The 12,466-nt window shown below is 43.2% G+C and overlaps 1 protein-coding gene across 1 annotated transcript in view; it reads right to left on the bottom strand.

Annotated features, from left to right (window-relative positions):
• LOC140466799 (uncharacterized) overlaps nt 1-12,466 on the bottom strand; it is a 92,834-nt gene that overhangs the window by 16,202 nt on the left and 64,166 nt on the right. Inside the window, exons 30-31 of the mRNA XM_072562440.1 lie at nt 7,976-12,220; nt 7,645-7,877 (exon numbers count right to left, since the gene is read on the bottom strand). Coding sequence (XP_072418541.1) covers nt 7,645-7,877; nt 7,976-12,220 — 4,478 coding nt within the window. The remainder of the gene's footprint in view (nt 1-7,644; nt 7,878-7,975; nt 12,221-12,466) is intronic.

Raw genomic sequence — 12,466 nt, 5'->3', positions numbered from 1 at the left:
CCATTTCAGTGAAAAATCACATAATATTTTCTGATGATTGAAGCACATAGTACCTCTGTTTTCCGTTTCTCATTACTTCTTCTTCATCCATTGCCACTGTTTTTGCTCACTTACAATGATTTTTTTGTTGCCCAATGGCTTTTTCACATATTTATTTCCTTTTTAATTATCCATCTGCTTAACCCTCTGCCCAGCTCTGAAAGCCCATTATTCCAGCTCTTCTCTTTAGTACCTGTACATTGGGTGGCACAATGGTTAGCACTGCTGCCTCACAGTGCCAAGGAGCTGTGTTCGAATCCACCCTTGGGTGACTGTCTGTGTGGAGTTTGCACATTCTCCCTATGTCTGAGTGGGTTTCCTTTGGGTGTTCTGGTTTCCTCCCACAGTCCAAAGATGTGCAGGTCAGGTAAATTGCCCTTAGTGTTAGATGCATTAGTCAGAGGGAAATGGGTCTGGGTCGGTTACTCTTCGGAGGGTTGACGTGGACTGGTTGGGCCAAAGGGCCTGTTTCCACATGGTAGGGAATCTAATCTAGCCTCAGTGCTTTCCTCTGTTGATCAGAAAGCCCTCAGTCACCAGGATTCTAAAACTCTCTCTAGTTCTATTATCTCAATTTCCTGCACTAAAAGCCCCCTTCTTAAAACTCAGTAATCCTTGCCAAACTTCTCATTTCTCCCCCTTTCTCAAAAGCGTTAAACGAATGCTATGTCATAGCAAATGTCTCACAGTAAGAAAGAGTGATTGTAGATCAGTGTCAGTGAGAAGAGAAAGGAATCGCAGAACTCATGAAAGATAAGATCGTGAGAAAGGGAAGCATATTGAGGTAAGGAGCTAAGGTAAAGAATTAGAGTTATTAAAACATGTTTTGTATTTTAAGTTTGTTTTTAAAGTCTTAAGTTTTATTTACACCAGATTAATTTAGTAGTCCAATAAATAGAGATGTGGCAGGTCACTGCTGTTCCATTAGAGGCACACCCTACTCCACATGGGAACCTCAGGGCAGTTCTTCTGTCCTGGACAGTAACTATTACCAGCTCGACCACTGGGCTTGAGCTGTGGCTGGAGTCACTGCAATGCATCCACAAACTAAGAGCTATGTAAAGAGCAGATTTCAAGATAGTGTGAAGGCAGAAAGGGAATATAATAACTGCTGAAATATCAAGTCGGTTCAGGCATGTAGTGTAGGGGTTCCATGAGTACAAACCATTTCAAACCATTATTAATTTGGTAATGTGGACAATTTGTTAGGGGAGTGTAACTAGAGTCAGGTCCATGGTCGTCTGGGCAGTGGAGCTATATGGACATTGCCAGAATTACAAGCACGACTTAGCAAGAAGTGTCTCAGAAACAATAACCTCTGGACTACTGTTGGTATCTTGCATGAATGAGAACAGGAACAAGAGGATTGAGCAGATTACTGCATGGCTGTAGAGATGGTAGAGGAGGTAGGAGTTTAGATTTCTGTGTCATTGAAATTGGTCTTGAGGCAGGTGAGACCTCAATAGTAACAACTCTAATGCCTTCATGTTCATGAGTGCTGTTATATTCTATGTAAAAAATGCATGAAGCAAGGTAGGTTCAGTTTGTGAATTACAGAAGAAAATAATGACATAATGTGGCATAAAAGCTTGGTTCTGAATATCTTGAGATAGAAGATGCTCAGGAAAGACAGAAATTTAAAGAAAGGAAGAGTAGGGTTTGCAATTACTTGCAATACTAATGGAGAATATAATGATGCGGCAGAGAGAAGATGGGCAGGAATCACATGGAGGCAGTTGTACCTACCCTGGCTGAAAGGTTGGAGTGAACGCACCTCCACTTGTTTAGGTCAGTTGTATGAGCAATTGGCTCAGGGAGAGGACCACGGGGGAGAAAGTCAAGCCCTGAATGGTTAGCAGCTATCCAGTCACAGCAGCACGCTTGAGGTAGTGGCCAATATAGGGACAGTTGGAAGGTCCCAATGTTGAGGAGCCATGGAGTTGGATTTGAAGGTCAACAGGGTATGGGGGAGACCGTGGTTTACCTGGGTCTATCTGTTGGGCTGTAGCAAGCAGTATTGAGCATCACATTTGTGAATGGAAGATCATGCGAGGGCATGTGCATGCTCCCTTTTGAGCACAGGGAGTCCAGATAGGATAGGTCTCCTCAGATCACAAAAAAAGCCATCAGGTTTCACCTCTTATATGCTGTGCAACCCCTTGTCATGGTTTAAATACCAACAGAGATAGGAGAAGGTCCTTAGGATGCCAATGGTCACTTCAAGCCTTCAATGAATAATATGATTGGTGGGGCAGCCAATAGCCTGGTAAAATACCAGAATATCAGGAGATGTAGGTGGGTAATGACCTTTGTCTTCAACATGACACTCAATTTTGCACCAAGCCTTATGACCTGCCAGCCTAATCTCAGATGATCAGTGGTAGTACATAAAAATCCATCTGGTATTCTGAAAAGGCCGATGGCAGACCTATTTAGTCATAGAGTCATAGAGATGTACTTATGGAAACAGACCCTTTGGTCCAAATCGTCCATGCTGACCAGATATCCCAACCTAATCTAGTCCACTTGCCAGCACTCAGCCCAAAACCTTCCTATTCATATACCCATCCAGATGCCTTTTAAATACTGCAATTGTACCAGTCTCCACCACATCCTCTGGCAGCTCATTCCATACACGTACCACCCTCTGCGTGAAAAGGTTTCTCCTTAGGTCTCTTTTATATCTTTCCCCTCTCACCCTAAGCCTATGCCCTCTAGTTCTGGACTCCCCAACCCCAGGGAAAAGACTTTGTCTATTTACCCTGTCCATGCCCCTCATAGTTTTAAAAACCTCTATAATGTCACCCCTCAGCCTCTGATGCTCCAGCGACAACAGCCCTAGCCTATTCAACCTCTCCCTATAGCTCAAATCCTTCAACCCTGGCAACATCCTTGTAAATCTTTTTGGAACCCTTTCAAGTTTCACAACGTCTTTCTGATAGAAAGCAGACCAGAATTGCACGCAATATTCCAACAACGGCCTAACTGATGTCCTGTACAGCCGCAACATGACCGCCCAACTCCAAAACTCAATACTCTGATCAATAAAGGAAAGTATGCCAAATGCCTTCTTCACTATCCTATCTACCTGCAACTCCACTTTCAAAGAACTATGAACTTGCACTCCAAGGTACCTTTGTTCAGCAACACTACCTAGGACCTTACCATTAAGTGTATAAGTCCTGCTAAGATTTGCTTTCCCAAAATGCATCACCTTTGTTATGGTTCTGTGCGCCGAGCCAGGAATTTGTGTTGCAGACGTTTCGTCCCCTGTCTAGGTGACATCCTCAGTGCTTGGGAGCCTCCTGTGAAGCACTTCTGTGATCTTTCCTCTGGCATTTGTAATGGTTTGAATATGTCGCTTCCGGTTGTCAGTTCCAGCTGTCCGCTGCAGTGGTTGGTATATTGGATCCAGGTCGATGTGCTTGTTGATTGAATCTGTGGATGAGTGCCATGCCTCTAGGAATTCCTTGGCTGTTCTCTGTTTGGCTTGACCTATAATAGTCCTATAATTGTCCTGTAATATAACTCTCAGACAACAACTCACCACAACGAAGGACCCGATACCCAGCATGAGCAAAACCAATGTAGTATACAAAATCCCATGCAAGGACTGCACAAAACACTACATAGGACAAACAGGAAGACAGCTAATGATCCGCATCCATGAGCACCAACTAGACATGAAACAACACGACCAGCTATCCATAGTAGCCACACACGCAGATGACAAGCAACATGAATTCGACTGGGACAACACTACTATTATAGGACAAGCCAAACAGAGAACAGCCAGGGAATTCCTAGAGGCATGGCATTCATCCACAGATTCAATCAATAAGCACACCGACCTGGACCCAATATACCAACCACTACAACGGACAGCTGGAACTGACAACCGGAAGCGGCAGATTCAAACCACTACAAATGCCTGAGGAAAGATCACAGAAGCGCTTCACAGGAGGCTCCCAAGCACTGAGGATGTCACCTAGACCAGGGCCGAAACATCTGCAACACAAATTCCCGGCTCGGCGAACAGAACCACAACAACGAGCACCCGAGCTACAAATCTTCTCACAAACTTTGAATGCAGCACCTTTCATTTATCTAAATTAAACTCCATCTGCCACTCTTCAGCCCATTGGCCCATCTGATCAAGATCCCATTGTAATCAGAGATAACTTTCTTTGCTGTCCACTACACCTCCAATTTTGTTGTCATCTGCAAACTTACGAATGATATCTCTTATGCTCACATCCAAATCATTTATGGACCCAGCACCGATCCTTGTGGCACTCCACTGGTCACAGACCTCCAGTCTGAAAAACAATCCTCCACCACCACCTTCTGTCTTCTACCTTTGAGTCAGTTCTGTATCCAAATGGCTAGTTCTCCCTGTATTCCATGAGATCTATCCTTGCTAATCAGTCTCCCATGGGGAACCTTGTCGAACACTTTACTGAAGTTCATATGGATCACGTCTACCACTTTGTCCTTATCAATCCTCTTTGATACTTCTTCAAAAAACTCAATCAAGTTTGTGGGACATGATTTCCCATGCACAAAACCATGATGACTATTCCATAAACAATCCTTGCCTTGCCAAATACATGTAGTCCTGTCCATCAGGATTCCCTCTAACAAATTGCCCACAAATTGCTTTCTCATGTCCTCTTTTTGCCCTCCTGATTTCCCTCTTAAGTATACTCCTACTACCTTTATACTCTTCTAAGGATTTACTCGATCTATCCAGTCTACACCTGATATATGTTTCCTTCTTTTTCTTAACCAAACCCTCAATTTCTCTAGTCATTCAGCATACCCTACATTTACCAGCCTTTCCTTTCACCCTAACAGGAATATACATCTCTGGACTCTCATTATCTCATTTCTTAAGGCTTCCCAATTTCCAGCTGTCACTATTCCTGCAAATGTCTGCCCCTAATCAGCTTTTGAAAGTCCTTTTCTAATATCGTCAAAATTAGCCTTTCTCCAATTTAGAACTTCAACTTTTAGATGTGTTCTGTACTTTTCCATCACTATTTTAAAACTAATAGAATTATGGTCGCTGGCCCCAAAGTGCTCCCCCATTGACACCTCAGTCACCTGCCCTGTCTATTTCAAGGTGACTAAGTGGTTAGCACTGCTGCCTCACAGCGTCAGGGACCCAGGTTCGATTCCCGCCTCGGGTGACTGTGTGGAGTTCGCACATTCTCCCCATGTCTGGGTGCATTTCCTCCAGGTGCTCCGGTTTACTCCCACAATCCAAAAAATGTGCAGGTCAGGTGAATTGGCCATGCTAAATTACCCATAGTGTTAGGTGCATTAGTCATGGGTTAACATGGGGTGGGTAATGGGTCTGGGTGGGTTGCTCTTCAGATGGTCAGTGTGGACTTGTTGGGCTGAAGGGCCTGTTTCCATACTGTGGGGAATCTAATCTAATCTAATTTCCCAGGAGTAGGTCATATTTTGCACCTTCTCTAGTGGGTTCATCCACATACTGAATCAGAACATTTTCTTGGACACACATAACAAATAACCTAGTTACTACGGGTGCTAACTGGGGTAATACTATCCAGCAGCAAAAGTGTAGGGTACTAGAGAAAGGCACAAACACTTTAAAGCATTAGAATTGGGGCTTATTTATCATAATATGGGCTGAGACAGTAATGGTGTAAAAGAAGGAGATCTGTTTCTGAAATGATTCTATGAAATGAATGGACCAATTGTCAGGATGAGAACATTTTGGCAATAGTGATCATAATATCATAAAGTTTAGGTTATGTGGAGCATCATAGGATTAATATATCTAATCTGAGGGAAGCAAATTTCATTGGGGTGAGAATACATCTTTTTCTAGAACAATGGAACACCTTTAACGAAGGAATGATTCAGGAATTTCAATGCACAGTTGAATGACAGGTCAACTCAGGACAACCATAGGCAGAGCCCCTTGATGATGAAGGAGATAGCATGTAAGCTGAAGCAGAAAAAAGAGCAAGTGTGATACATGTCAAGTTAATGTAAATGAGAACTAGGCTACACTTAGTCTGATCACAGTGGAAGTAAGAAAGGAAAAAAATGGCAAAGTATAAGAAGACTCTAGCAGCTTAAACAAAAAAAGATCCAGCAGTCCTCTATGGGCATGTATAATTGGAAAGAGAGTAGGAGAAGCACTGGGGCTAAAACTCAAGTCTGCAGCTGGAGGCACGAGAATTAGCCAAAGAACTAAATTAATACTTTGCATTTGTTGTTAACAAGCAAGCTGCTCCTGCTCCTGTCTTATATCTTTCTAATTGCAAAAGAGATGCACAAACAGAGATTAGGAAAAATATGTGCAGAAATTTCTGAAGGTGACAATGTGGTATCTTGGGTTTCATAAATGGAGAATGCAGAACCAATAAAGTTATGATTAATCGCCATAAAACTATGTATTTGATGATTATGTTCAATTTTTTGTATCATACTTTAAGAAGGATGTGAAGTTTTTAGGGAGAATGCAGAAATGTTTTAATAGAATGATTCCAGGGATGAGGTACTTTAGTTTGTGAGTAGATGGGCTGCTGTCCATAGTGAAAAGAAGATTGAAAGAAGACAGAAATTACTTTCATCAGCACTATCTTGTTTTTTGACTCAATGCCTCTATAATCCAAACCCAAGGATCCTATATGCCCACATAAACATGTTCTTAATCTGCACTGCCAACTTCTATAATTTGTGCACAAAATGCCCCTAGGTTCCTGTACCTGCATCTCCTTTGTCTGTGATGATCAATGGCCAATGATCTGACCTTGTTTCTCTCCATATATGCCATCTGACCTATTGAGAATTTCCAGCAGTTGCTGTTTTTGTTCAAGATTTACAGCAACTTTAGTATTTTGGGTTTACAGTTATGTTAAGACACGATTTATAGAGTGTTTAAAATCCAGGTGATCATTTTGACAAAGACCATTTCCACTGGTGGAAGGGTAACAAACCAGGGGACACCACATTAAGGAGATTAAAGCAAAAGAATCCTATCGCAAGACCAAAGACAATGGGGAGGAGTGCCCATACAGACCTTGCACTGGGACATGCTGAAGATATCCATGGTTTAAATTTTGACAAATGGTCCAAAACAAGTCCTGTTTTGAATTGTATTGTTTTGTATTTGTAATATTAAAAAATCTATTTGTTCAATAAAAACAAAAATTTTAGAAAAAGCAAAAGAATCAATATGACAGAAGTAATAATTACAGGAAAAGTAGTGAAGGTTTGAATTTCAATGTCGAACAATGTGATGGAGCAAGATGCAAACGTGGCGTTCAAAAGAGAGGTGGATAATTGTCTGTAGAAAGAAAAAATAATTTTGCTTTGGGAAAAGAACAAGGGAACTAACTCCATTACCCTTTCAGAGTCGTTATAGACATAAAATACCAACTGTTCTCTGATTGATTCACACTGCAACAATTCTGATTTTACAACTTTCTATGTTTATGTCCTATTATATCCCATGAACAATATTTTTTATTAAAGGGCACAATTTTAACCATTTCAAAAGGTCACTTCTCACACAGTTAATGATGATAAACAATCCAAATTTACTGTTTATTCTGTTGTACATACCAGATGCTGACGTCCAGTTGTAATAGTTACAACACTTTCCTTGTAAGATACAACTATCCCTCTCGCACAAGACATAGGAAGGCCCTCGAAACAGTAATAATTATCGACGAGAACTGAGAAATTGTATTTGGGAACTTGTTCTTCAACAAGTGTGTATGTGCAATTTTCAAAGAAATCATACTGTGTACCACCGAAAGTGAGATAGTGGGGGTCTCCCCATACTTGACATTGGCCTGAAAGAAGATAGAGACCAGGGCAAAAGGAGACTCATTAATCATGTTTAAAGAGTTTTGAATAAAAATAATCAATTCCAAAAATAAATGATACTTACAATAGCAATACCATTTCTCACATCCATTTTCATCGAGAAATTTCGCTGATTTTGGACATTTGGGTTTTGGATCTGGTAAACATTGCGTTGTCAGCGGTGTTGTGTGTGAGGTAATAAATGTTGGGATGTTTGTCAGTGTGGTTCTTGGCCATTCTTTGGTCATTGTGGATGTCGGTGCTGTTGGAACTGTTGTATGTGTGGATGTGGGTGTTGTTGCAATTGGGGTAGTTGTGGATGTGTGTGTTGTTGGAACTGTGGTAGTTGTGGATACGGGTGTTGTGGGAACTGTTGTAGGTGTGGATGTGGGTGTAGAGGGAACTGTTGTAATTGTGGATGTGGATGTTGTTGGAACTATTGTAGTTGTGGATGTGGGTGTTGTTGCAACTGTGATAGTTGTGGATGTGGGTGTTGTTGGAACTATTGTAGTTGTGGATGTGGGTGTTGTTGCAACTGTGATAGTTGTGGATGTGGGTGTTGTTGGAACTGTGGTAGTTGTGGATGTGGATGTTGTGGGAACAGTGGTAGATGTGAATGTGGGTGTTGTGGGAACTGTGGTAGTTATGGATGTGGGTGTTGTGGGAACTGTGGAGGGTGAGGATGTGGGTGTTGTTGGAACTGTTGTAGTTGTGGATGTGTGTGTTGTGGGAACTGTGACAGATGTGGATGTGGGTGTTGTTGGAACTGTGGTAGTTGTGGATGTGGGTATTGTGGGAACTATGGTAGTTGTGGATGTGGATGTTGTGGGAACTGTGGTAGTTGTGGATGTGAGTGTTGTTGGAACTGTGGTATATGCAGATGTCGGTGTTGTAGGAACTGTGGTAGTTGTGGATGTGGGTGTTGTTGGAACTGTGGTAGTTGTGGATGTGAGTGTTGTTGGAACTGTGGTAGTTGAGGATGTGAGTGTTGTTGGAACTGTGGTAGTTGTGGATGTGGGTGTTGTTGGAACTGTGGTATATGCAGATGTGGGTGTTGTAGGAACTGTGGTAGTTGTGGATGTGGGTGTTGTTGGAACTGTGGTAGTTGTGGATGTGAGTGTTGTTGGAACTGTGGTAGTTGAGGATGTGAGTGTTGTTGGAACTGTGGTAGTTGTGGATGTGAGTGTTGTTGGAACTATGGTCGTTGTAGATGTGAGTGTTGTTGGAACTGTGGTAGATGCGGATGTGGATGTTGTGGGAACTGTGGTCGTTGTAGATGTGGGTGTTGTTGAAACTGTGGTAGTTGTGGATGTGAGTGTTGTTGTAACTGTGGTAGTTGTGGATGTGAGTGTTGTTGGAACTGTGGTAGTTGTTGATGTGGGTGTTGGAAATGTGGTAGATGTGGATGTGAGTGTTGTGGGAACTGTGGTAGTTGTGGATGTGGGTGTTGTGGGAACTGTGGTAGTTGTGGATGTGAGTGTTGTTGGAACTGTAGTAGATGCGGATGTGGGTGTTGTGGGAACTGTGGTAGTTGTGGATGTGGGTGTTGTGGGAACTGTGGTAGTTGTGGATGTGAGTGTTGTGGGAACTGTGGTAGTTGTGGATGTGAGTGTTGTGGGAACTGTGGTAGTTGAGGATGTGGATGTGGGAACTGTGGTAGTTGTGGATGTGGGTGTTGTGGGAACTGTGGTAGTTGTGGATGTGAGTGTTGTGGGAACTGTGGTAGTTGAGGATGTGGATGTTGTGGGAACTGTGGTAGTTGAGGATGTGGATGTTGTGGGAACTGTGGTAGTTGTGGATGTGGGTGTTGTTGGAACTGTGGTAGTTGTGGATGTGGGTGTTGGAACTGTGGTAGTTGTAGATGTGAGTGTTGTTGGAACTGTGGTAGTTGTGGATGTGGGTGTTGTGGGAACTGTGGTAGTTGTGGATGCGAGTGTTGTGGGAACTGTGATAGATGTGGATGTGGGTGTTGTGGGAACTGTGGTAGTTGTGGATGTGAGTGTTGTGGGAACTGTGGTAGATGTGGATGTGGGTATTGTTGGAACTGTGGTAGTTGTGGATGTGAGTGTTGTGGGAAATGTGGTAGTTGTGGATGTGAGTGTTGTTGGAACTGTGGTAGTTGTGGATGTGAGTGTTGTTGGAACTATGGTCGTTGTAGATGTGAGTGTTGTTGGAACTGTGGTAGATGCGGATGTGGATGTTGTGGGAACTGTGGTCGTTGTAGATGTGGGTGTTGTTGAAACTGTGGTAGTTGTGGATGTGGGTGTTGTGGGAACTGTGGTAGTTGTGGATGTGAGTGTTGTGGGAACTGTGGTAGTTGTGGATGTGAGTGTTGTGGGAACTGTGGTAGTTGAGGATGTGGATGTGGGAACTGTGGTAGTTGTGGATGTGGGTGTTGTTGGAACTGTGGTAGGTGTGGATGTGAGTGTTGTTGGAACTGTGGTAGTTGTGGATGTGGGTGTTGTTGGAACTGTGGTAGTTTTGGATGTGGGTGTTGTGGGAACTGTGGTAGATGTGGATGTGGGTGTTGTTGGAACTGTGGTAGTTGTGGATGTGGGTGTTGGAACTGTGGTAGTTGTAGATGTGAGTGTTGTTGGAACTGTGGTAGTTGTGGATGTGGGTGTTGTGGGAACTGTGGTAGTTGTGGATGCGAGTGTTGTGGGAACTGTGATAGATGTGGATGTGGGTGTTGTGGGAACTGTGGTAGTTGTGGATGTGAGTGTTGTGGGAACTGTGGTAGATGTGGATGTGGGTATTGTTGGAACTGTGGTAGTTGTGGATGTGAGTGTTGTGGGAAATGTGGTAGTTGTGGATGTGAGTGTTGTGGGAACTGTGGTAGATGTGGATGTGGGTGTTGTTGGAACTGTGGTAGTTGTGGATGTGAGTGTTGGAACTGTGGTAGTTGTAGATGTGAGTGTTGTTGGAACTGTGGTAGTTGTGGATGTGGGTATTGTGGGAACTGTGGAAGTTGTGGATGTGAGTGTTGTGGGAACTGTGGTAGATGTGGATGTGGGTGTTGGAACTGTGGTAGTTGTGGATGTGAGTGTTGTGGGAACTGTGGTAGATGTGGATGTGGGTGTTGTTGGAACTGTGGTAGTTGTGGATGTGAGTGTTGTGGGAACTGTGGTAGTTGTGGATGTGAGTGTTGTGGGAACTGTGGTAGTTGTGGATGTGGGTGTTGTGGGAACTGTGGTAGTTGTGGATGTGAGTGTTGTTGGAACTGTGGTAGATGTGGATGTGAGTGTTGTGGGAACTGTGGAGGGTGAGGATGTCGGTGTTGTTGGAACTGTTGTAGTTGTGGATGTGTGTGTTGTGGGAACTGTGGTAGTTGTAGATGTGAGTGTTGTGGGAACTGTGGTAGATGTGGATGTGAGTGTTGTTGGAACTGTGGTATATGTGGATGTGAGTGTTGTGGGAACAGTGGTAGATGTGGATGTGAGTGTTGTTGGAACTGTGGTAGTTGTGGATGTGAGTGTTGTTGGAACTGTGGTAGATGTGGATGTGAGTGTTGTTGGAACTGTGGAGGGTGAGGATGTGGGTGTTGTTGGAACTGTTGTAGTTGTGGATGTGTGTGTTGTGGGAACTGTGACAGATGTGGATGTGGGTGTTGTTGGAACTGTGGAGGGTGAGGATGTGGGTGTTGTTGGAACTGTTGTAGTTGTGGATGTGTGTGTTGTGGGAACTGTGACAGATGTGGATGTGAGTGTTGTTGGAACTGTGGTAGTTGAGGATGTGGATGTTGTGGGAACTGTGGTAGGTGAGGATGTGGATGTTGTGGGAACTGTGGTAGTTGTGGATGTGAGTGTTGTTGGAACTGTGGTAGTTGTGGATGTGAGTGTTGTTGGAACTGTGGTAGTTGTGGATGTGGGTGTTGTTGGAAATGTGGTAGTTTTGGATGTGGGTGTTGTTGGAACTGTGGTAGTTGTGGATGTGAGTGTTGTGGGAAATGTGGTCGTTGTGGATGTAGGTATTGTTGGAAGTGTTTTAGTTGTGGTTGTTACTGATGTTTTTGGGGTAACTCTTGTGCTGGGTGAGGGGTGCTGACAGCAAACTCTTATCCTGTAGTCCAAACACATTAAACTGCTTTCGGATGCCTGATGACTGTAAGTACAAACAAGTCCTGTTTCTTTATCGCACGTCACGTTATCTTTCATCTCATTGATTGGGCGCTGGGGAAATTTGAGAGCCTCACACTGAATGTCTGTAATTTGATAGGGATAGAATGGACACAGAGAACTTGACACTTGGTTTAATAACTCGGTGTCTGCTCTGTTTTGCAGAGTTGGTGTGTTTTCATTAAACCATGGAGACCATTCGCCTTTACACCCATCTGTAAGGTAAAAATACGACAGAAAACAACACAATCAGAAACAAATCCATTATTACAGAATGTGTTTCCAGTCTTTGCCGAGTATTAGACAATGCCAATTTATCATGGAATTGAAGGACATTTTGTACTAACTTTAAGTCTAAAAGCAATCTCTCGAATCCAAAAGAGTTTTATGAGTCACTGCCATAGAGTTTTGTTCATTAAGTTTTTTCTTTGGATGTGGGCATTGATGGGAAGGCCAGAATT

The sequence above is a fragment of the Chiloscyllium punctatum genome, chromosome 44 (genome assembly GCF_047496795.1).
Source record: "Chiloscyllium punctatum isolate Juve2018m chromosome 44, sChiPun1.3, whole genome shotgun sequence".
Classification (NCBI taxonomy): domain Eukaryota; kingdom Metazoa; phylum Chordata; class Chondrichthyes; order Orectolobiformes; family Hemiscylliidae; genus Chiloscyllium; species Chiloscyllium punctatum.
This window is presented reverse-complemented; position numbering and strand designations above follow the sequence as displayed.